Source organism: Merops nubicus, unplaced genomic scaffold (assembly GCF_000691845.1).
Source record: "Merops nubicus isolate BGI_N331 unplaced genomic scaffold, ASM69184v1 scaffold21384, whole genome shotgun sequence".
NCBI classification, from domain to species: domain Eukaryota; kingdom Metazoa; phylum Chordata; class Aves; order Coraciiformes; family Meropidae; genus Merops; species Merops nubicus.
Window position 1 is genome coordinate 2,730 of NW_008603850.1, and position 25,464 is coordinate 28,193.

At 39.6% G+C, this 25,464-nt stretch overlaps 1 protein-coding gene across 1 annotated transcript in view; it reads left to right on the forward strand.

The window, feature by feature from the left end:
* The first annotated feature begins 1,138 nt into the window (after positions 1-1,138).
* Positions 1,139-25,464, forward strand: part of SEL1L3 (sel-1 suppressor of lin-12-like 3 (C. elegans)) — a 32,459-nt gene continuing 8,133 nt past the window's right edge. Inside the window, exons 1-16 of the mRNA XM_008938826.1 lie at positions 1,139-1,694; positions 3,045-3,171; positions 5,737-5,858; positions 7,178-7,293; positions 9,915-9,970; positions 10,977-11,109; positions 11,711-11,843; positions 12,594-12,740; positions 13,168-13,373; positions 14,934-15,113; positions 16,245-16,364; positions 16,999-17,139; positions 17,797-17,859; positions 20,012-20,188; positions 21,770-21,897; positions 23,399-23,482. Coding sequence (XP_008937074.1) covers positions 1,424-1,694; positions 3,045-3,171; positions 5,737-5,858; positions 7,178-7,293; positions 9,915-9,970; positions 10,977-11,109; positions 11,711-11,843; positions 12,594-12,740; positions 13,168-13,373; positions 14,934-15,113; positions 16,245-16,364; positions 16,999-17,139; positions 17,797-17,859; positions 20,012-20,188; positions 21,770-21,897; positions 23,399-23,482 — 2,204 coding nt within the window. The 5' untranslated portion in view covers positions 1,139-1,423. The remainder of the gene's footprint in view (positions 1,695-3,044; positions 3,172-5,736; positions 5,859-7,177; positions 7,294-9,914; positions 9,971-10,976; positions 11,110-11,710; positions 11,844-12,593; positions 12,741-13,167; positions 13,374-14,933; positions 15,114-16,244; positions 16,365-16,998; positions 17,140-17,796; positions 17,860-20,011; positions 20,189-21,769; positions 21,898-23,398; positions 23,483-25,464) is intronic.

Consider the following 25,464-nt stretch of genomic DNA (forward strand, 5'->3'; position numbering starts at 1 on the left):
GATCTGCATATTGGGTCGTGGGCAAGGTCTTGTCCTCCAGGTGCACAGCACATAATTCAGGTAATTAGGAATGTGCTAATGAGTTGGCCCAAGCTTTTAAATATTTTGAGAATCATAGTGAAAAAGCCATCAATCCAAGGTAGATATTCAAGATATATTTCAGTCTGATTTATTTAAATTTAACAAAGTTAAAAGTCACCCAGGAGAGATCTTCTCATTTTAAGCAATCTTAACAACCAGCTTCCCTGGTAATCCTAAGAGACAATTCTGAATATTTCAGAGGGATCAGGGGACCTGGCAGAAGTGCTGTGCTGGTGGCTGGTCCTCTGAGCTGAGTAATCCTCGGTATCCTTGGCAGTGCATGAAGCTGGACACTGACTGCAGAGCAGACAGAAAAGAAGCTGTTTGAGGCCTTAGTGACAAGAACTTCAGCATGGAGGATAATCCTGGTGTGTGTCCAAGTGCTCACTCTCAAAGTATATTATAATGCACATAACTGTGGAGAGCAAAAGCTGGGCAAATGCCTGCTAGTCTTGCTGCTCAGATTTCTAAGTCCATCTTCAGGACAGGAACATTTCAATAATAGGCTCCTTCACAAACATTCATTCATTCTGAGGAAACCATTATGAGCTGCCACAGTTGTTATTCTGCCCTTCAGGTACCTGCAGGAGAGGTAACAAAATTAGCTAACTTTTTAAACACAGAGAGAAACGTCAGGCTGTGGCAGTGCTAGTGCAGAGCAGTGTGGTGAATAACTGCTGGTACCTTTTCGTGTGTAGCCTTGAGGCCGATGTGTGAACACATGAGGTGTGACCCAGTATCTCAGAGCGGATCCGGCTGGCGGAAGGGCTGGAGGGTGCACCCAGCAAATACGGGCTGTTTGTAGAAGCGTGCGTAACTCCGAGAATTTGATTTAGGGGAGTTGCTGCCATTAAAACCTGGGGTGGCAGCTCTCCCGTAACCCACGGCTGCCTGCTGCGTGAAAGAACTCTGGGATTTTGGAGTTCGAGTGTGGTATATAAACGTTCTGCTCGTGCAGGGCTCTGTTGTTGCTACAAGTATGTTAGTAATCACATAAGCTTAGATTCTCTGGTTAACATATTTTGTGGTTTGGGTTTTTTTCCAGAATTTTGTGCCAGCCTCTGGAAAGGAGACATTTCGGACAACGGCAGTTACTCCACAGTTTGAACAAAACATAAATTATGTGGACTTCATTCATTTAAACATTTTAGAAAAGAAAGTTCTTAATAATTCTGTGGTTTCAGTTCAGTATTTATGTTCTAAGCCTTGTATCATCAACTTGGAAGCTGTAGCTTCCTCTGAGTTCAGGACTGGTGTACCAGTGTATAGAAGGAGATGGAAGGATGAGAAGAACCTTTATGTTAGCAGAACTCGACAAGTACATTTGAAATTTCCAAGCGTCATGGTTTACAGAGATGATTATATCATCAGAAACTCAATAATAGTGCACAGTGTGATATTATATGCATGGATTAGTCACAAATCAGTTAGTGGCTATGATGTGGAGCAGAATGAAGACTACCAGGATGCAGTTGCCAAGAATTACACGTTTTTGGAAGCAGTTCCCCCTTTTGAGCGCCCATATAAGGACCACAAACTTTGTCTTCAGTGGGGTGCTGACTATTTATGGATGCTCCAGGCAAACAGGATACCTCAGTGCCCTCATGAAAGTGGTAGGTATAATGTCATGTTTTTCCCTAAGGAAACTAACATAACATAACATCTTTGTTTTGCAGGTAAAAAGTCCAGACCTGTAGTAATTGGTAAATGTTACATTAGAATGATTTACTGGACAAACACTGTGGGGTTACAGCTGAAAATGAGTGAAGCCATCATGTCCTCAGAGCTGGCTTATTTCACCTGGCCTGGAGATGTGTAGCAGCCTGGCCTTCTCTTCTAAGTGTTTTCAGACAACTTTATTTGAAACCCACTGATGTCAGTAGACATTATTCCTTTGACTTCAGAGAGACTTGTTCAGTCCCTTACTTTGTTATTTCAGGGTCAGTCCTGCAGCTTTTATGTACATAATTCTCACACACCTAGTTGGTCTACTTCTGCTTAAGAGGATGGCCATACACTCAGAAACACATTTTTAAGTCTTTATAGTGCAATAAACTGTATGTTGGGTTTTTTTTCCCCAAATGATTTTTATTTTCAGTGTATGTCTAAAACAGCACCTATAAGGAAAAAGAAAATTTACTTCTAAAGGGTTCTTTGCTAGAAAATCCCATAGTACTAATTGCGTCATTTATTTTGGAACGGGGAAGCAATGGTGCTGTTTCCTTCCAAGGCTTTCCAAAATACTTGTTGGAGACAGCATGTGATCTCTGACAACACTGTGAAACATCTTGTATTATAGACAAAAACAGTGTAACAAGAAATAGGAGGAAATAACATTTAATTTGAATTTATTTTTTAAAATAATCTTACAAGAAATTGCTTGGCTTTTGGGTTTGGTTTAGTTTTGTTTTGGTGGTTTTTCTAGGAAGGCTCATGACACATCATGGCCTTGAAGATGTTTTTCCTGTTTCTTAAAAGGGGCAGCTTTATGAGATTTGTTACAGGGTTATGCATATCAGTTAAGAACAGAATTGGTATCTGTTCATAGATACAGTATAAAATGGAGAGCTGAGAATGGAGAGCAAGTCCAAGAGTGGTGGAGTAGTGTCACATAGGCATAACCAAAGATAGGATGAGATTTAAGTGAGTAACAGAAATGGAAGGTTTGTTCCTTTCTAGCTGGTTCCTTTAACTATCTTGGATTTAAATAAGCCTGTTCCTTCCCTGCTTCTAATACCATCTGGAAGTGGACTCCACTGCACTCCACTTCACTTTCCAGGGGTTATTTGGTCCAAGACTGTAATGTAGTTAATAACAGTGAGTGAAGTTCTTCTTAAGGACTTAATGAAGGTTTGTGTTAATTTTTAATCTTTTGTGTGATTCAAATGTTTGACTGTACGAGTGTGAGCTAATTACTACCAATGCTTGTTGTCTGGCAGATTAAGAAAGATTGTATTTTGCAGATGATGTCCAGATTCTCCACTTTATATATGCTTCCAGTGGGGAGAAAACAGGAATCGTGAAGAAATTTGAACAATTTGAAAACAGAGAACTTGAGACAGTCAGACAACATCAGATTGATTATCCCATGTAAGTATAGGCAACTAATTGAAGTGGGCTGTAATTGATTATTGAAGGCTATAGAATGTACTTAAACTCTTAAGCTATACCACAAGTTAAAAGAATACTGCCTACTAATTTAAGGAAAGGCTCGTGAGGAACTGGTTAGCAATTCCTTCTGTTCTCTGGTGTCATTTTTGGGGAGGCTTAAGCTGAACCTCAGAAAGATACTTGCAGTGGGTGTCAGTGCAGTGCTGTGTCAGAGGTGCCAGTAGCAGGTGTAACTGAGCTGGTTAGGTGCAGTTAGGTGCAGTTAGGTGCAGAGGGTGAGTTAGCAGTTAGGTGCTGTCATGTCTGTCTCATGACTAGCTAGCCCGGGGTTTTCTGCATGACAGAGATCTGCATTTCAAACACGGTTGGCAGACTTAAGTCCAGAGTACAGTTTCTTGCAAGGGCAAGCAATGTGGAGCAGCTTTTTCCTTATAAATTCACACTCTAGTTTATTTTGCATCTGACATGCCATTAGTGATAGAGTCTCCAGCCTAGGTAAGTCTCCCAGCTTGAGCTTACACTGTCTCCTTTCACCATCACTGTGTAAACTGTCCTAGCTGGACTGGAGTAAAGGAGTAAAGCCCCTTAGCCCCTGCATGTTCTTCAGTTACAGAAGCATCACTCTGGGAAGATCATCTTTCTCTGCTCTTCCCTCCCCAGATTGTGACAAGTGTTCTGTCATATTTTGCAACTTTAGAGGAAGAAGTATATAGAGAGATAAATAAATATATCTCCCTTCCACCAGATGCTGTTATCCTGGCAACATTATTATAGAAATAGGAAATGATTGCAGGAACTGGAACTTGCCTGCTCGTTTGTGTTTGGGCTGTGACCACAATGAGTGCCAAAGAAGGCTTGCTAGATAGTCTAGGTTGCATACAAATTATTAGCCCTCAAACTATAGCCCTGAAGTCGTAAGTACAGAGGAATTTTTAGCTCCTGGCCTCTTCTGGATGGGTGAGAGCCTGGTTTGCACAGCCCACTGCTCACCAGCATGCTTGCATTCTGCTTCTGGCATTGAGGCACGCAAACTCTGGTTGAGAATATATGGCATGAATTTATGCAGGTCTTTACCTGCTCCCCACAGTTCCACCTTCTCGTGGCTTTGGGTGGTGTCTCCTGTGTCTAACCCAAAGCATTGCCTGAGTGCTACGGTCGTGTGAGTGGCAGCCTGGGGTAGCTCTGTTAGGAAGAAGAAGAGCGTTTTTGTTCAGTTCTCCGCATGTGGGCAGTGGTTCCCTGGTGCACCAGCAGGCCAATAGATGCAGATGGGTCTAACTCGTTTGATTTCAGTCAGGGATTTGTAAAGAAAGAGGACTGGAGACAGACAGCTGCCGTTTGGGGTAGCTGCCAGCGGGCGGCCCGCAGTAAGGACAGGCTGGGACTGTGAGGGGCGGCTCACGCCGTACAGAATGCATTCTGCAGCAGCAGCTGGGGGAAAGGAGTCAGCATTATCCCAACTCTGCCCCGAGACGTTTGTCCAGAACAAATTATGTGTTCAGACTGGCAATCAAGGCCTAAATGGAGGCTGTGGCATTGAAGCTTGCTGTATTGCCAGAGATGAAAGATGAAAAGAGAGCTACATGAGCATAAGCAGTATTTCTGGAAGCACAGTGTTTGCCTGTAGGTTGTAAGAATCAATAAACAGGTGATTGTGATTTGAAAACCCTTCTACCTCAAGCATGTACCATCTCTGGAGGATATGGAGTTATTAGTTGTTTGAGTTATAGACTCTATTGGGGAAAACTTCACCACCCTTGCATCTTTTTTAAGCAAGAGAGCAGGTCTTAGGCTTTCAGACCTATATTGGTTTAGTTCAGGAAAAGATACAAGGTACTCTGTGTTCAGCAGCTTCTTGAGAGAGAAGCAAGGCAAGCTGACCCAATTCTAAAGCATTATAAACAATTCAAACATTATAAACTGAAATTAATAGGTAGATAGTGTTGTCAGGTCTTCGGGTTTTTATTTTGCACTGCTCCATAGTTTGCACAGGTTCCACCTTTATTTATCCTGTGATGGCTCTGTGACAGCTCTTCATACCTATCTGTACTACCCAGATGCTGGATTAATTTTTAATTGCTTCTCCCGAGCACATTTTCACAGTTGGCATTTAGTGTATAAGACACAGCTTAGTTCTTCCTGGCTTCCACAACCAAGATTACAAGACCATGCATTTGGGGATTTTGTACTGTAGCCTGCATGCAGGGGGGTTGGCTTCAGGTCATCTTGGTCGTGTTTTCAGTTCCCTATTGATGTGGGATCCGGCAGTAGCTCTGACCCAACATTCTGGAATTGATTCAGATAACACTCCCTTACTCTCCTCTCATGTTGTTACCACAAAAGTGCGTGGTTAAAAGGAGATTACAGATCCAAGAGTCTTAAATACTGTTGCTCTGAAGATTTTTCACTGCAGAGGATGTATTCTATTCTGAAGATTACATGTGTGAAACAGGTTTGCTAAATTAAAGTGAAATGCATGCTTTTCAAATTCTATAGGGAGATTTCTCATGAGGAGTGGATTTTTTTTTATTTTTGCCCATGCAGGTTCACCGTTTCAATCTGGCTGTATTTACTCCATCACTGTGAAAAGGATCTATGTGGTATACTCTATTTTATTGATCCAAAAGAAATGTATAGTACTCCTGCTGTATTTCTAAATGAGGAAGGTAAGTGGTGTTATTCATGGCCTTTGGAAGGGGTCTAATATAGTCTTTAAAGATTTGTACTTAAGAATAGCATTTATAAATATATTATCAGACCTATTTTGTGAATCTGACCCCTTGGAAAATGTTCCTTTTTGACTATAGTGTCTCAGGAGGAAAGTAGCTACTAATTAAATAAGGTAAAACTGAGAAATAGTTGCATACCATCTAGTCTTGGCTAATAGACTCAATCTACAGGACAGGAAAACACACAGGTTTTAAAGAGTCTTATCTCAATGAACAACCTTTGCTATTCTTATTAAAATAATATTATTTTAATATTATTCTCAATCCTTCTATAGACACTACATTAAAATCTTTGGAAATTTTAAATAGCCTCAGAAAAAGTCCAAATGATTCAAGATCTTGCCTATATTGCAGTGCTCAAGAAGCACAGTTTGTTTCCCTGATCCATAAAAAAGTTAAGAGGTAGCACTGTCATAGTCTAGCAACACTTGTAGTAGAGGAATGTTCTGCCAGAAGACAGCTCTTCAGCCTCTGATGGAGATTGAAGTTCAGCAGCTGGGGGCTGGCTGGCAGGCTCATAGAGGACGTAAGTGGGCAGATTTGGCTGGCTTTCTCATAAGACATTATTTTTTTCCCCCTTCTTAAGTTTCACAACCAATCTTTTCTTATCTATTATTCTTACTATTTCCATCTTTTTCTGTCTAGATTAATTAATCTAGATTATTAATCTGTCCATTTTAAATTGGATGCTTTTCTTTGAAGAACAAATGGCAACTCTACTGGGAGTTAGCCCCTTGACAAGAGATTTGCTTGAAGAGGTTTTAGGGCCAGTTTTATTCTCAGCGTTAGACTAGAGTATCATAGTAGCCTCTTCTGCTCGTTGGAGCTCGGACCACAAGTGCAGCTTCTGCAAGTCCAAGTAGTGGAGGGTAGTCATTTCATGCTTGATCATTGCATTCTCCTGTGCTAGTGGTTGAGTGTTGAGTAGATACCATTGTCTGCTGTTTGCTGCAAGCCATGTCTGCTTTCTGATGCTTGAGATCAATTGTGGTACCCTCCCTGTTTGCCTTATGTTTAGTGTGTTTATCCTTCCAGCAGCTGGTTTTGAGTCCGTGGTTTCACGTGAGAGTCTGGGCATTAGCATCTGAGATGTGTAACTGAAATGTGGAGTGTTTACCTCATGAGTGCCAAGATCTCTGGTGGTGAAGAAGATGAAGTAGATAGAATCACTGTGAATAATACATTAGGAAGCCCATTTTTAATGTTGATACTTCTGTGGTGTTTATTTCCTTTTTCTCTGTTTGTTGCTCTGTCAGGTTATGTGCATATACAGGTGCACCTCATGAGAGGAGATGACCTTGCAGTGAAAACTAGCTTCAGCCTTCCTCTGAGGCAGTGGTTTCGACTGGATCTCTCTTTCAAGGGTGGACAGGTATGCCTGCTGCTGAATTACAGGATCAAGGCTGAGATTTGTCTAATTTGATTATGCCTTTGACAAACCTCTTAATAGCTGAGAGAATTACGTACATGCATGAGCAAAAGAATGAAAAATCTAAAACTATTCAGATATTCAGAGCAGCTTAGATGGTTGAGCTAGGAGCCTAGAATTACTGTGTGTTCAGTGGCTATCTTAGCAAACACTTGCTCTCCAGAGATTTTATTGACTGTACAGGCAACCAGGACTCTTGGTTTAGATACCTTATGAAGATACTTTTAAGTTATATGGTGTTAATAGCTGTGAAGGGCTTTGGACTTGGAGGCTTAGGCCTTTTTACTATCCTGATATGGAAATTTAAGTGTCTGGGCTTCTCTACAGCAGCATGGCTCTTGCCTAGATGTATTATCTAACAGGAGGCATGTGCAGTTTCTAAAGTTTGCATATTTGGCAAAGTGGCGTACAATTGACTACCATTAAAAATCTGAAAAAATATTGCAGTATTGCTCTGTAGTAGATGAAATACATAGTTTTCATTTTCACAAATCACAAATGTTTTTTCACAAAACCTTCCAAAAGCAGCTTGGAAAACACTGGTTCCTTGCCTGAGTTCTTGTCTGAACCTCCAGCTATTAAGATATTAGGGCATGAAAATAATCAAAGTGCTTAGTCTTCTCTTTCTAAACTTTTTTCTCCTTGAAAATTATTTAATAGATTACATTCTGAATTGTAAAAATAATTGCTAATTAATAGCAAGAACAACTAAGCAAATTCCAAATATGAGGTAAATGACTGATAAGGCTGAAGCAATGCTGTACTGAGAGAGAAATGTACAGGCTAAATTACTGCTGTTCTTTTTGCAAGCCACCTTTTTTAAATAAGTAAGTGGTAAGCAGACTTTCAAGAAAATTGGGTAGAAATGTGTATTTACTTTTATTATAATATGCTTTAAATATGTTGTTAAAAGGAAAAGTGAAAAAAGTATTTTATAGAATCAGAACTGTCTTTTTCTGCTTGTTTAAATTGTAGTTATAGTTTAAGTCCATTGGAAAGGGAAGACCCTATAGATCTTGAAGCTCAGCTTCAGCTGCAAGCATGAGAGTTACTGTCAGTAGTGATACAGGGTGTATTAGTCTTGACTTGATGGAAATTTGAGGATTTCTTATATGATTGGATTAAGCAAAAATATTCTTCCATCAGAGAGCAGAGTGAATTTGTCAAGTGTAAGATAAAAAATGTGCTTAATAAATGTTCACTTCTGGACAAAATAAGGTAAAAAAGAGGAAGTGGAACTGAACTTCTAAACATTTCATTACTTAGAGCCATTCTCTGGAACAGATAAAGCTGTGGTTCATTTCTGTCTTATTGACGTGTCTTCCTGTAGTAAGGTTTTAAATGCTACGATCCTCAAAAGGTAATGAGGAATCTTCTTAGTGGCACTTTGTGTCCAAAGAAGAGTAATGAATTTTGTGAAGGGTCTGGAGAACAAGTCTTATGAGGAGTGGCTGAGGGAGCTGGGCTTGTTTAGCCTGGAGAAAAAGAGGCTCAGGGGAGACCTTATCACTCTCTACCTGAAACTAGGTTGTAGAAGCAGGGGGTCAGTCTGTTCTTCCAAGCAGCAAGTGACAGGACAAGAAGAAATTGCCTCAAGTTGTGCCAGGGGAGGATTGGGTTGGATATTAGGAAAAATTTCTTCCCTGAAAGACTAGTTATGCACTGGAACAGGCTGCTCAGGGAAGTGATTGAGTCACCCTGGAGGTGTTTAAAAGACGTGTAGATGTGGTGCTGAGGGACATGGTTGAGTGGTGACCTGGCAGTGCTGGGTTAGTGGTTGGACTCAGTGGTCTTAAAGGTCTTTTCCAATCTAAATGATTCTATGATTATTTCACTTACATTAATTAGATACATTTAGTCCAGCATTATCTAAGATAAAATATATAAATTAGGGAAGATTGGGAAATTAAGGGAAACTAGGAGCCAGATTTTGAGAGCATCTGAAGGTACAGATGAATCCTTAAAAATTTTGCAGGGTTGCTTTGTGAGTCCTAAGGCAATTTTTTACAATACCAAACATGTTAAAATCTTACCTTGTCTTCTTGGGCATCTGAACTCCTTTAACCATTCTGGCACTGAAAGTCTCTGATGCACTGAAAGTATATCTCCTGTAGGAGCTGAACCCAGATTTTTTAAAATCATGACCTGCTACATTAGCTTTGTGACTACTCTCCAGCTGTAAGCTACAAGTTCTTGAGATCGGTATTTGCTTCGTTTAGCATCTCTGCTATATGAAATCAAGCAGCCTTTCACACTTTGGCAAATAAAAGCTTCAGCAAAGTACTGATGTCTTGTAACTGAACACAGGAGTGAAATAGCTGACGTAGGCAACATCTGTGCTACTTTTGCTATTTTTCCGCTCTCATGCTTCTCCAGGACAGACCAGTGCTTATGCTTTCCCTGAAAACTCTTCTGACACATACTGGGTACATGACAGTATCCCCTAGTGCAGAAGAGATGCCTCAAGCTGAAGCTGTAATCTTTAGAACTATGAATTGAAATGGCTTAATAAATGTACCTTGTGATATTTTGTTTATTATAATTAACATTATGTGTTCTTTTAGATAGAAGCAAGCAGTGTTGGGAAGAATTTGAAAATACATCATCATCAGTCTTTTAAGTAAGCAGCATTTTCCCCTTTGTTGAGTAATGTATGTGTATGTCTTCTGATAGGGAAAATGGGAGCAGGAGAGCACAAGATTGTAACTGAGATTCCAGATGACTTTCAAAATGTCTGTGGTCTTTCTCCACTCCATGCTTTCAAAACCAGTTTGCATTAGTGTGCTTACACTGAGCGTGAGTTGAATAGTTTTGTTAGTGCCATGAGCTAGCTGAGTTAACATGCTATATGATCCTAGTACTAGAGTCTGATAACTCTTACTAAAAGCTGATGGCAAGGTTAGTGGCATTAGGATCAGTCTTCAAATGAAGTCTTGGCCTTACCTAAATCAAGGGACATTTTGCTGTTGCTGTGAAAGCTAGAATTTCACTAGTGAAGCTGTTGCCTGCTTTGCTTAGGCAGAGAGAAAGATTTCTACCAAAAATATACTTGCTCTATCATTTATTCTAAGTAACAGAATATTTTTTTTTAATGGATCTTTAATTGTTCTCTTTCACTGTAATTTAAGATTGACTCTTTCTTGTTTACAAGAACACCAAACTTTGAATATGGAAACTATGTAACAGTAAATTGCATGGCAGACTGCAATTTTGTTCCTTCTCTGCTGTGGTTTACAAACCAGAAATCATAAATTTTCAGGTAGTAACTCTAGGAGACAGATAACTTAAATTTTCATACAGCAATTTTAGAAAAGTGCATGGGAGAGCTGGAACTGAAATCTTTGAGGTTGTGTAGTGATTCATAAAACACCAGAAGATACCTACAGGTCAGAAAAATAAACACCCTGCTGGTTTAATATGTTTGTAGACAAGGGATTTGTTAAATTCACTCTAGAATTTATCACACTAAGTTGCAGAGTAGATTTTGAGATTCAACAGATGAGAAAAGAAAAAGATACTGGTAGTGAATTTAAGGCTGTCAATTACAGAAATTCTGAGATACAAATTTCTTTTTTTTTTCTTTCATAATACCTCATGGTAACCAACTTCTCTTTCATGTCGTCAAGTTTTAGGGAAGATTTTTATTATGATGACACTGCTGGATACTTTGTTCTTGGAGGCAGCGGGTATGTAAATGGTATTGAAGGATTCTTTGGACCTGTGAAATATTATCGTCTCAAGGTGCTGGAAACAGAACAGGTAAACAAAAGCAGTATTTGGAAGTGCTTAAGTATTAGCAGCTAGATATGAATGTATGGGTTGGGTTTTTTTAACTGAAGCTCTTACCAAATGATAAACTTACTATGAAGCATAATAGTACTTGGGAATATAGAAACAAAATATGGTCTTATCCTCTTGAAATCTAGGAATGATAGTTACCACTTCAAATGCTAAGAGATAAAACAGAATTCTAGAAGTGACTATGTAAAGCAATGTTCCTAAATCTATAATTTACTATGGACTTATTTTCAGTATTGCTTTGATTCCCAGAGTTTTTGATGGTACAGTATTGAACACATTTTGTCAATTTATGGGTTTGTTGAGATTGGTGGTAAAAGTCACATAGACTTGGTCAATTTTGGAAGTTCATTCATGGTTTCTTGGATTATACTGACTGTTTAAAGTCACAGTCTCTTGTGGCCAGCATCAGGTTGTCTGGAACATTAACATGACGTACCAGATAAGCTGACTGTACTAAATAATCTGGGATTTTGTTAGTTGCCTACAACATTTCTTATAACCAAGCGTGGACAGCAAGAGATACTGTAGATGCCATTTATCCATCATTTGCCTTTTATAGATTTCTAACCCTCTTCATGACAAAGAAACAATGGAACAAATTGAACTCTACTATGAGAGATGTATGGACATTCAAGAACTAGTTTATGAGTACAGATATATTGTAAGGCAAGGCGAAAAAGTGCAAAGAAATTGTAAGTGTTGATCTGTGAGATATGAATTTTAAACTGTCATCTCTGGAGACCTGTTTTCTTTCCTCTTACCAGAATCTGGATAACAGTCATCAAAAGTAAACTTCAATTCAGCCATAACAAGAATAAAGGCAATTTGAAGAGTTTAGCCTTCTTACAGGTAGCTAAAATTGTGGGTTTGTCCCTGCAAAGACTTTTGTGCCATGGTACACAAACTTAATATCACGTTCTTGATATTTATTCTCTAATAAGACAGGTGCATAAAGGGACAAAGAGACGTTTGCAAGCTTACATGTGAACTGTTCAGTTGCCTTTCTTCTATTTCATACCCAAATGACCCTGAAGGCATATGTATGTTAAGCCCTTTCCCCAAAATGGGTGTTTTTTTCTTTAGTATGTTTCTGTCACTGTTGCCTAAAGTGCAGTAGGCAACAGGTTTATACCAAAGCAACCACTTTGGTGAAAGAAGAGTAATGTACCTTAAATGTGTGCTGAAAAATAGCTTATGTTCCAATAAGAATTCAACCACATGTATTGTTACCAGGGTATGGAAGAAAGTAGAAGAAATCTCATGTATTTGTAAGTGGCCTGTGCTGGCTGTATAAGTTTTTAGCACTACTTTTTGTTAAGGGTGTGCTTACCTTGTTCATGAATTTTTGGTTTACCCTAGAAACATCTTTCTTTTCTACCAGAAACTATTTTTGAAGACCAGCCAAATCAGTTTTCATGTCTTAATTATGCTGTTTTCTCTAGGTTACTATGAAAACTATTATTTGGAGCTGATGCACAAATATGGAGAAAAATCCAAATGTGATGCCTTCACGTGGGGAAAAGAGCTCAAGGAGAAGTACCACACTTTGTTCAAACTGTTACAAGAGATGGATTTCAGTGTTTCAGATGGTAATGGTATTTTATTTCACTGTTCTTGAATAACTCCACAATATATGTCATGTGAGTTAGTATGCTTTGACTTCAGTTCATGTTTTATACTTTTTTTGTTTTATATCAGCTAACTTAATAAAGGAGTGACATGTGGCTTATATGTTTTGCTGCAAATGGGGGATGGAATATTATGTAGAAGGAAATCAAGATACACTTAATTTTTAGTGATTAGTTACTTTGAGACAGTTTTCTGGATTTTTATTCACCTTTCCTATTCAATAGTACCTTGTATCTCTAGGAATTTTGGTTGTCTGCATTGAGAATATCACTCAGTATGAGTAATAACAGAGTCTGTCTCAATCCCATTGAAGTAAGGAGGGTAAATCTGTTCCTGATTTTAACTCTTGCAATAACTGTGTGTCCTGTGTTTTGTTCTTAGTGTTAGAAGATGGAAGTGATGCAGTTCTAGAAGTTGGCCAGAGGATATTTGAGAAGGTTGCAAAGGGTCTGTCCAGCGCTGATGGCCTCAGCAATATGGGCTACTTTGTCCCTCTCTTGGTGGATTCCAGTTGTTGTGGATACCATAAGGCTTCCTATTTCCTTGCAGTTATATTTGAAACAGGGCTTGGTGTGTCTTTGGATCGTACAAAGGTAATATATTTAGTATGTTTGGTTATTATTACCAAATTATGAAATTAATTACCTTTAAAGGCAGTTTAGAGATGGGATGAATTTATGATCAGTTGAATAAAAAATGTGAAATGGCCTCGATATCTGGGCTGTGGTTGAAGGGATTCCCCAAACAGCTCAATGGCAGTGAAGTCTCTATGAAGTCCTGATGGTGAGAGTCTGCTCATCCAGAACAAGGCAATAATGATTAAGAACTAAAAATGATGGTAAGGGGAACAACATGGAACATACTGCTTTTCCCAGTCGCTGAGGAGGTAGGGTGAGGTAATAACCCTCGAGTCACTCACAGTCATTTGTAGATAGCTGTGAAAAAAGTCTCTGATCAGGCAAATTTCTGAAGGGGAAAGGTTGCATACTATAGTCAGATAAGAAGAACTGTTTTACAGTATGCATAAATGTGTCACTGAACATATTATGGTCAGTGGATTGCAGGTAAACAAAGCAGAACAGTTTTCTTTTGGAAATAAACTGACCATGCTTCAGCTGAGCAACTGCCATGCATGTGAGCTCCTGACCTTTTAGGCAAGTTGGAAGTAACTGAAATATTTTTGTGTGATTCTGTTGCAAGGTGAAATAAAGAGGAAGTGAAATAAGTGATTTATATGTCACTGGCAGAGGGCTATGCTGAAATTGCCAACAGAGATTTAATTGTGACATAACAGTGTAATATAAAATGCTCATAAAGAATAGCAGATCTGCCTGATGTGGTTACAAGATGATAAATCAGAAGAACCCCTGAGAGGCCAGTCTGAGACCAAACTCACTCTGGTTTATCAAACACAACATACCTTAGACAGGATCCTTTTTTATACCCTAATTATGGAGTATACCTAGTGCTAATTACGGAGGCCCAGTAATTTCTTTATTGGATTCACCTCAGATAGTGTAGGAAATCATTTAATATCCAGCACAGATGGGACACCACTGTTTTTATTACTGTGTGGATGAAAAATAATAGTAGTGCTGGAAATGGTTTTGGCAAATGTGCAGTACCTCGACTATTTCTAGCACCAATTAATTTGTACCTCAAGGGAGCTTTGTGCTGAAACCTTGTCAGCCACAAGTCCCATCCTTCTAGTCCTGTCAGATCCTTAGGGTAAGATTTTCAAGTGCAGCTTGTTACCTTCCATATGTTTCCCTTTAATTCAGTGTGAAAACTCCAGTTGACATGAGTGAGACTAGTTTAGCCACTGCCGAGTATAAAAAGTGTCAGAGTATAATTAACACTATAATAAAATGGCATTAAAAGAACGCTGTATACTTAATGGTGGCAGAATAAGTGCAGTGCTTGAAAAGTATTTTAGAGAGTCTAGTTTTTCTTTAAAATCTTTCTATACATATAGAAGACATTTTAACTACTTTAGGGCTGTGCTTGATTCTGTAACTGTGGTTATATAGGGTATAGCTAGTATATCAGCTACCCGTATGAACACTCTTTTCCCTGTAAATCTCCACCAAAGTGCTAAACGTGTGAGATGTGCAGTGAATTTACTCTTGTTTATGTCTGTTGATTTTTGCCAGGGACTGCTGTACAGTTTGGTTGGTGCTCAGGGAAACGAGAGACTTGCTGCGATGAATCTTGGCTATAAACATTACCAAGGCATTAATAATTATCCACTTGATTTGGAGCTGTCATATGCTTATTACAGTAATATTGCAATAAAGACATCATTGGATCAACACACTATAAAAGGGGAACAGGTAAAAAAGTTACAAGTTCATCTGAATTTGTTTTCTGTGTAAATGACTATACATATATTAATATTAATTAGGTGGCCTAAACATTTTTGTCTGGATTTACAAATATTAGCTCATCTGATTGATGTCCCTGCCCATGGCAGGGATGTTGGACTAAATGATCTGTGGAAGTCCCTTCCAACCCAAATCATTCTGTGATTCTGTGATTGTTACACAGTTCTCCAAATTATTTGTACATATCACTGCCCCATTTCTTAGCAAGAGGGGAACCAAATCGAAGTTAGTCTCAAATCCTCAGAATTGTCCATATGTCTGCCTTTCAGTTAAGGTGTAAGTGTTATTCTTGGGCCCTAATTCCTCACTCAGTTTTTTGATTGCTGATATAATTGAAAGTGTCCATTAAGCAACTGATCTGCTCTTTCAGTAGCCAAACATCACAAAGTTCACACAAAAGATGAATTGTTCTCTTAATACTTAAACCTTTTCTATAATCCAAGGTGAAGGTTTGGCTGTTAAATAGCTATTTGATGAGACACAGTTACAGTAAAATGATTTTAGTCATTAAACAGGAGGTAACATGACTTTATCTGTAAAGAATACTAAAGGTAGGCCAGTACTAGGATCCTGGCTTGTCAGAAAGAACAACGGTTGTACAAAAAATAGAGGTATTTTGATTGCTGAAGAACTAAAAATCAGCAGACAGCCACCTAGATAAGAGTGCTGTGGGACAGGTCTTCAAACTTTCTGCCAGCCTTTTATTTTAATCTTTTGAGAGAGATTTCTATAGGAGTTAAAAATCCTTAAAAGACTTGAAAGCACTCCTTTGCCATTATTAAGTGCTTTTAAAACTACAAAGATGGTGGGTTTTTTTCAGCTGTTGACATCTTAGCACATCTTTTCCAATGTAGAGTGGACTTACAGTTTTGTACTGTAACAAAGCTGTAGATGGCTTTTACAGTAGATGTAAGGATGGTTCTTAATGCACTGGCCAGCAAAGGGGTGGTGAGAATTTTAAAACCCAGAACTAATCATGAATTTTTAGGGATAAATAGAAAATGGGCAACATTTTCGTTTTGGTGGCAGATGTATGAATTCATTGTGTAATGTTTTTTTTCCTGTTCATCTGCTCTTCAGGCATTTGTTGAAACTATAAGGCTGATGGATGATGAACTGCTAAAAGCCCAAACAAAAGAAAATGGTGATGTCTTTATGTGGCTAAAACATGAAGCAACAAGAGGAAATGCAGCTGCACAGGTATAAAGTAATACATTTCCCCTTTCTTGGTTTTATATGCATATCACATAGGTACATCTATGGGCTATATAGGAAAGTTGTGGAGGACGGTGAAGCAGACAGATGTTTTACCTTTCCACCCAGAATTGCTTCTTTTTTATGATCTTGATCTATGTCCCATGTTTCTGTCTGATAATATCCGGAGAGCATGCAAAAAGCTATAACGATGACACAATGAGGGAAGTGCTGTCAAGACTTAACAACCTCCTTCTCTGATCATTTTCCCTGGGTTTGCATTTGGCACAGTGCCATTATTGCTGCTGATCTGAGACCAGCAGCAATATGTTGTAACACTGGCCCATTTGCGTGCATCAGGCCTGCCTTTATCACTTACCTCTGCACTTAAATGAAGCCACACTTCTGTGGTACTGACAGCTGTTAAAAATGAATCTGCTGTAGACTTAATATCAGTACGATTCACCACTGGGAAGCCCTCTGAATATTCATGATAACAAATTGTTTTCAAACTGTTGAGGACGTGTAACTAGTTTCTTCACATATTTAAAATCCATTTAAGCCTGCAAAAGTATGCTCCTACAACTCCAGTTTCAATACTAGCGTTTATAACAGTAGTGCTTGTGTTGTTTCCTTTTAGCAACGATTGGCTCAGATGCTGTTTTGGGGCCAACAAGGAGTAGCAAAAAATCCTGAAGCTGCAATAGAATGGTATGCAAAGGGTGCAATAGAAACAGAAGATCCAGTGTTAATATATGATTATGCCATTGTGTTATTTAAGGTAAGTCATGTTTCATATTTTCACTTCAAAAAAATCATTCCTATGGTGTGGACATTTGTAAGTTATCTGCAGTGACACACTGCAGTGCTTTCAGATTTACTCTGTAGCAATAACAATATTAGTGAAGAACAGTTAGGTCTTCATCTCACTCCTTTGACACTGGAGGGCTGTTCCCTACAAAATGCTTGCTTCAGTTTTGCTTCTGTTAGTTTTGAGCATCCATAGTGTGTTTGACCTGTGTCTGGAATTAATTTATATGAACATTGTCAGTATGAGATCTGTGTACTTCCTCTAGAGACACTCTGACATCCTTTTCCAGGAAAGCTCAGAGCTCTTAACTCATTGCCAAATCTATGCACCTTTGAATGCTATTCAGCCTTACTTGCCCAAAATTAAAAGATTTGTGATGTTATTTACCTGTCAAAATCACTTGAGTTGACTGGTGACATAATTTTTCCTAGACTGAATCATTCAGATTTTGTAAAGCTGTGAAAGGAGGATGAGCACAGGGCTGCTTGCTTTGTTGTAGCTGTTTAAAGCCAAATAACACCTAGTAAATAATAGTATCAATGCTAAAAGGCATTTTGAATGTGTATATGTGAATTTTCATCTACCTGTATTTGTAAACAATGGTTGTTTCACATATCCATTTCCTAGGGCCAAGGTGTGAAGAAGAATACAAAACTTGCTTTGGAACTGATGAAGAAAGCAGCAGCCAAGGTGAGATGTGATAAATAGTTTCTTGTAAAAGTTCTATACCAAGTGCTAATAATAATGAACTCTGATTTATATAAAATACCTATTACTGTAAATCTGGGTAAATACTGGTTGCTTCTCCTAGTGTGTTCACCATGAATGGTTAAAGCCTTATTTTCCCAAATTGAAAAGACCACACAAAATCAACTACAGTTTCTATGGAAGAAAAAGATTTCTCTCTACTTGCATCTTTTGGAACTTGATGATAGTTAAGTGACTTGATCCAGAAGTATGTTTTTGCCTCATGCTTGTAAGCATTTTCTCCTAGACTATACAAGGTATGTTTTTCATAGGTGTGCCTGCCAGGCTTGAGCTTTTGTCATGGTGATCTCTCCAGAGTCAAGCAGAGATAACTGTTGTTGTTGAAAATCCATGCCAGCAGGCTTTGCTATAGTAACAGAGCATCTTAATTAAGTTGTAATGTGAACGAAGAAGAGTAAAAACTGTGGTTGGGGTTATACTTTCACCGTCTGCACTGAGTGACTGCATTTCTGCACCACAAGAGCCAAATGCAGAAGAATGGTGGCTTCCTGCCCCACACCAGAGCTGGGGTGGTTTATGGTTAGTTCTCTCTGCTTAGAGTTAGAACTCTTCCAGGGGATGCTAGTGACTGGAAAAAGACCGTATGCACTGGCTCTGGGCAGCTCTTCTCTACTTCAGGGAGAAGACCTGGATGTTACAAATCCGTCTTTTTTTTTTCCGTAATAGGGGGAAATGTTGACAGGCACCACAGAGAGGAGGACCCTCACTCCATATAACGACCTAGTAGAGTCAGATTACCCAGGCCAGGACCTGGTCCTTAGCATAAAAATACAAGAGTACCTAGACCTTGAATACCTTCCTAGCTCTAGAAGCAGAAATAGTTAAATTAGCAGTAATGACAATAGGACTTCACTGCTGACCACCATCAGTATAGAGTTGTGCTGGTTCTGTCATTCCTCTGAAACAGGAGAGACCACCTGTTCTACTGCCTGGTTGGGAAAGGCTTGAATAAACTGAGTGGCTTTCACTGTGTCATCAAAATTCTCATGACTCAGGATCTGAGGAGCAGATTTCAGGAAGCATCCCGGATACAATTTCCTGACTCTCCTTGAACCCCAATACTTAGTTTTTAAGCTCTGATGTGCATTTTCTAGAAACACCACCATAGGTATTGAAAAATTGAATTGCTTTTGCATTTTAATGGATAAGTTAGTAACACTGTTTAAACCTGAAAGGCAAAGGAAATCTTTCTAGAGGGCCTTTGTAAGTCCAGTAGCATGTGGCTCTTTATACAGAAATTACAGAAGACTGGTGTAGAAGTCAACAGTAGCAAGCAAATAACTTGTATTTGTGCTCTGAGATTTTTTTAAGGTATTTTTTGCCTTATGTCTCTGTTTTGGCATGGTTGCTATTAAGCATACATTATAAACCAGGAGTAAATAGTATGTTCACATTTATTAGTACAGAGTAATTTGAACTGCTGGCATATTTACAACCACCATATGATCCACCAGTTTATGCAAGGAGACAGTGACTCATTGCAACTAAAATAAAAACTGTCCCAGGAAGATTTCTCCTCTTGATCCATAATTACTGATGTAAACATTCACTTGGTAGCACTGTCTTAACCAGATCTGTATGATGTTTGTCAAGTACATTTTAAAAACAGCATCGCAAAGGTCAATGTTCATTGCTTCATATTTTTAATTAGGGAAATGTTCTACTTTAAAAGAAGTGAAGTTTTGATTGCTAATCCTGTCAGCCAAGTTCTGGGAGTTCGCAAGAATAAGTGCCCCATTTTGGCTTTGCAGACAAAACAGGTGAAAAATGGTCAGTTTGTTTTTGTCAGCAGGTACCAATCTGAGTGCAGACACAGCTGAGACTCTATAGAACAAGTCAATGCTGGAGTCTTATTTCTTGCTCTCCGTATGAGGCCACAAGGAAGAGTAGTGTGAAGAAAAAGCCAGCAAAGCTTTCTATCCCTTAGTCCCAGATCAGTATAATTCAGCTGGATCCTTATGCCAGATATTTAGAATTTAGGCAAGGTCACAGGAGCACTCTAAGCAGGTTGGTATTGCAAAGTGACCCAAAGCAGAAAGAAATGTGTGACCTGAGACTGCTCTTTTTCCCTAAGGGCTTGCCCCAGGCAGTGAATGGATTGGGATGGTATTACCACAATTTTAAAAGAGACTACAGAAAAGCAGCTGAACACTGGTTAATTGCTGAAGAATTGGGAAATCCAGATGCGTCATACAACCTCGGAGTCCTTTATTTAGATGGGATCTACCCTGGAGTAGCTGGTAGAAATCAAGTGAGTAAATGTTTAATAGTACTATTTCTTACATTAGGGCCCAGTTCAGAAGTTTTTGCTTCAATCTTGGGACTGCTGTGTTCAATCTGAATGGGGTTTTGATACCTTTTATCACAAAGAAGGGTGTTACTGGGGAATTCAGTCAGATTGCTTAGAGAGGTTACATAAGTATCTCAGTCATACTTCTGTGTGTTTGTGTTCCTTTAATTTAGAAACAAAGCAGGTGCACGTTTAGCTCCAGGGACTATCCTCCCAGTGACAGCAGCCAGGATAGTGTGTGTTCTCACATCGTGTAATCCTTTTGGTTTCTCTCAGTTCTAGATTGGAAAGCGTGTAGTGAAAGGATACTTTCCACAATAAATGAAAGCAGCAGAACCTTGTCCCTGAACTTGTGAACAGCTATGCTACATTCACCCAGCTTCTGTAATCCTCAGAAATGCAGGGAGAGACCTTCAAGGCAGACTTGCAAATGTAGCCATTTAATACAGTCGTGGTAGACTGTAGTATTTTGGTTTGTCTTTCTGTGACACAGACCATTTTTTAACTTGCCTCGTTGACATGTGCAAAATTAACTTTTCTCTAAGAGGTACAATCTACTTTGGTTATATTTCTTTTAGTTAGCTGTGTAGTTTACAACCAACAGCACAAACACAGTGAGGCAGGCCATCGTAAATGCAAGCAGGAGTTGTACTTGGAGCTAAAAGATGTTTCCAGTGTGGCCTGTGAGTTGTGAGATCTGGATATACTCGAGACAGTGAGCATTTCTGCTGCCAACAACAGCAGTACTCCCCAGCATGTGCATTTGGCAAACACATTTTCCTTCCCTGGGGACCAAAATACACATTTCGGAGTGGACTGATTGTATGAATACACCCCTAAAAGTGCCCAGGTTTATTTATTCACCAAAACCATGGGCAAGCAGAAGCACTTTGCTATGGTTGTGATGGATACTCTGAAGTCCATGCTCAGAGAAAACATATATGTAGTTAAAAATTTCCTGAAATCTATTATTTCAGGCTGTACTCTGCTTTGGTTTACACAATACGGATCCCTGTTTCTGAGGGTAACACATGGAGAGCCTCCTGCTTCTGCAGCTCTGGCCCTGCCTGTGTTACCTTGTATAAACCAGTTCTAGAGGCTTGAGCCCTGTGGTTGTGCAGGGCTGGACGTGCTGAGCACTGCTGCTCCCCAGCCTCCACTTAGGCATCGCCAGGACAAAAGTCCTGTGCTGTGTCCCTCCTCCAGGATCCATCAGTAATCTCCCTCCTAGTGGATGACTCGTTTCTTTGTCCATGCACACAAGACTTGTGTGCTACCAGATGTTAATCACACATCTAGACACTTTTCTGTTTGACATTCCATATATTACAGGAATTTATGTTTTTAAAAAACCTTTTTCCAGCCTAAACTATTAAAAAATTAGAAGAAAGGAATTCATTTCACATGATACACTAGAAGTAGTTAAACCAGCTTGTCCTCATTAGCCAATTGCTTCTTTGAATTAATTTACTGAAGTGAGTCCCAGGAAACAACTCCATAAACAATAATGCCAAATTGCTAATTGTGTCTTGTTTCTCACAGACAGTTGCTGCACGCTACTTCTATAAGGCTGCCCAAGGAGGACACATAGAAGGGACTTTACGATGCTCTCTGTACTACATCACAGGAAATATGGAAGACTTCCCCAGAGATCCAGAAAAAGCTGTAATGTAAGGAGTGAAACCATTTGTTAAAGGAGAATGTGTTTCTGGTGGAATTATTTTGATTATTAGTGATTTTTAAGTCCACAGTCTAAGTATTTGTGCTTTATGGTACTTAGCAGGATGCTATCCACAGGGACCTAGACATGGCATCTGGATGCCGTCCAGAGGGACCTGGACAAGCTTCAGAAGTGGGCCTGTGTGAACCTCAGGAGGTTCAGCAAGGCCAAGTGCAAGGTCCTGCACCTGGGTCAGGGCAACTCCCTGATATCAGTACAGGCTGGGGGATGAAGGGATTCAGAGCAGCCCTGAGGAGAAGGACTTGGGGGTACTGGTGGATGAAAATCTAGATATGAGCTGGAAGGCCAACTGTATCCTGGGCTGCATCAAAAGAAGTATGGCCAGCAGGTCGAGGGAGCTGATTGTGCTGCTATACGTCACTCTGGTGAGACCTCACGTGGAGTACTGTGTCCAGCTCTGGAGTCCTCAGCACAGAAGAGACCTGTTGGAGCAGGTCCAGAGTGGGGCCACAAAAGTGATCAGAGGGCTGGAACACCTCTTCTATGACAAAAGGCTGAAAGAATTTGGGTTGTTCAGCCTGGAGAAGAAAAGGCTCTGAGGAGACCTTATTGTGGCCTTTCAGTATTTAAAGGAGCCTATAAGAAAGATGAGGACAATATTCTTAGCAGGGGCTGTTGTGACAGGACAAGGGGTAATGGTTTTAAACTCAATGAGGCAGATTTAGACTAGATACAAGGAAGAAATTTTTTATGATGAGGGTGGTCAAACACTTGAATGTGTTTCCCAGGGATGTGGTAGACGCTCCATCCCCAGCAGCATTCAAGGTCAGGTTGGATGGGGCTCTGAGCAACCTGATCTAAGTGAAGATGTCCCTGCTCACTACAATGGGGTTGGACTAGATGACCTTTAAAAATCCCTCCCAACCAAAACCATTCTAGGATTCTACCTCCTCATCAAAAGGTTCTTCTGCAGTAACATTTGATCCTCATGAATATGTGTTGTTTAAATGACCGGTAGATTTGGAGGGATGATGAGTACTTCTAGTGTTCTTTTTTCCCAGAACAGCTCAGAGAGATTGTATCAAACAACTCTGAGAGATTGTATCTAACAAAGCTATGCTTATTTGATGTTCAAGAAATAGTAGGCTCCTCATGTGGTAGAACTGGTGTTTTGCATCTAAAAAAAGGCAAATAATTAGTTGTAGCACTTATATTTATTTTATATTTGTTTTCTTAAAAAAAAAAGAAAAAAGTAGTTTTGCCAAGGAAAAAATCACAGGGTGTTGTTAGTGGCAAGGAATGGAGAAAACGTTCTCGTTCAGTCAACAGTCATGAGGCTGATGCACCAGTTACTGTGAAATCCCACAGTTTTGTCTTGTGGAAGAAGTTAGAAGGCGGTCCTATATCCTTTTGTGTCCTTTGAGTCGGTGTGAGTTGGGATAACATTCCTGCACAGCTGTTCAGTTCTTATTGGTTGTTCTTTTCTACAGCTGGGCAAAACACGTTGCAGAGAAGAACGGCTACTTAGGTCATGTCATCAGAAAAGCTCTCAATGCTTATCTGGAACTTTCATGGTATGTTGGTGCTGTTCTTTTTCTATTTTTTCACTTACTTTATGGCATAACATGATTAACACTGGGCCATCACCTCAAAAAAAAAAAAACCACAAATAGCAGCATCGCTGAAATTGGTAGCAAAACACCTGTTGGCATAAAGCAGGATTTGACTCAAAGCATAATTCAACAGTTCTGACAGAATCAATTAAAAAAAGGAGTTTTTAGAATGAAGTAAGGTTGTATCTGCTCTCTGTGATTTTCATCCCATAGCATGTAATGCGCACTGGGTTAGCCAGAAGAACACCTGTCACTTTTAATATTCCCTCTGTTAAAAATAAACATACCTTGCTTTCTCTCTTGTATATAATTCCATGTCATGAAAACTCAGACTGATTGATTAGATTTGGTCTTTTTGTGCATATGGTTAATACTGTCATTTCTGTAAGGTATAATAGGAGGCTACAATATCTAGGGAGCCAAACAAGAGGATATTATCATTAATGGGCAACACATGAGCCAGATCCCTCCCTCTGGTCTTAGATCATATGCAAGAGACCCAAGGTGGCCCACCACCAGAGGCGTGAATAGACCGATGTATTCACTCACAACACATAACACAGCAAAGAAGGAAGCAAGTCAGTTCCAAAACCAAGCCATGGGGGACGGAAGGACCCAGGCAATCAGCCCAATCTAAATCATATAGTAACTGCCAGGAGAAAGCCCCATAATTCCTTTCCCATCTCAATCTTACTGCATGGTTACCGAGAACTCTACTTACTGTGAAGAGTCAGGGAGCCCTTTCAAGAACTAGAATTCCCACATCCACTGTACAAACAAGCCTCCCAACCTGCAAGCACAGTCAGCTCTTACAGAGGTGGCTTCTTGCCCCACCTCCAAGTTAATCTGGAAGGTGGGGGCACCTAGTGGTGATTGTCCTAATTGGTTCCCACCCAAGGCTGGCCAGACCCTGGGTGAAAAGCAATCAGGAGGATCTTTCTTACCTGGTTGTGGACATCATCCATATGCTAACCCTCATTCAGGGCTGGGGATTTAACCCCAGCACTTCAAGCCTCCCCCTGTTAGTATTTAATTAGTACTTCAGGCTTAGGACATCCTCAAAAAACTGTCAGTGTGACTGTTCTGGAGTAACCCATTCCTAGAAGAAGCTTCCCTTTATTTAGTCCACCACAGACATTTCTCCTGAGACACGATTTCACTTTTTCAACACTGAAAAACTCTCAGTTAGCATTTTTGTAGAAGTCTGTCACTCTACCCACACGTGGAAGTCCTGTGAACATGATATTAACATCCCAGAAGATCTGGTCTCAACAGCTAGGAGGAAAAATCTGCTGGAGTCCCAGTGGAGGTGCCAGTGACTGGGATTGTGTGGGTAGTTGCTTACAAATACTCTGGTTTTAGGAGTATGTTCATGTTGAAGTCTTTACTTCTGAGTATTTCTTGCACATAGTAAGTTGTTAAACTGCCAAGCAAGCCAAGTGATACACATTCCTCAGTCACTGGTGTTAGCAGCCTCGTATTTTACTCATGTTAGTCATGGTAGTTTGGTCTTCAGAAATTGATTTAAATTAATTAAATGTAGTTTCTTTTCTGAATTGCCCTTTGAGACTTGAGGATAAGAAGAACTGACTCCCCACTTTAGGTATCCTGAATTCCTTCTGTGGTGTCAGGTGTTCATTGTCCTAGATGTTTTTACAGGACAAGTACAAGAAGAATTTATAATCTTGCAGGAACAGTTAGGAAACAGGAGATTACACCTGCTCATTCTGTAAGGACAGCTGCTTTCACAATTTCATTTAAAGTTTCTTTGCTTAAGCACCTACTCTTGAAGTCAAATGCACACTTAAGTGTGTTTTCTTCCAGTTAAACAAACTATTGAACCCTGAATCTTGCCATACTTTCAGCTTTGTGATGTGGACAAAACCACTGGAAGCTTGATCCTTCATTAGGAAGATTTAGTAGGAAAAAAGTACAGCAAGTGT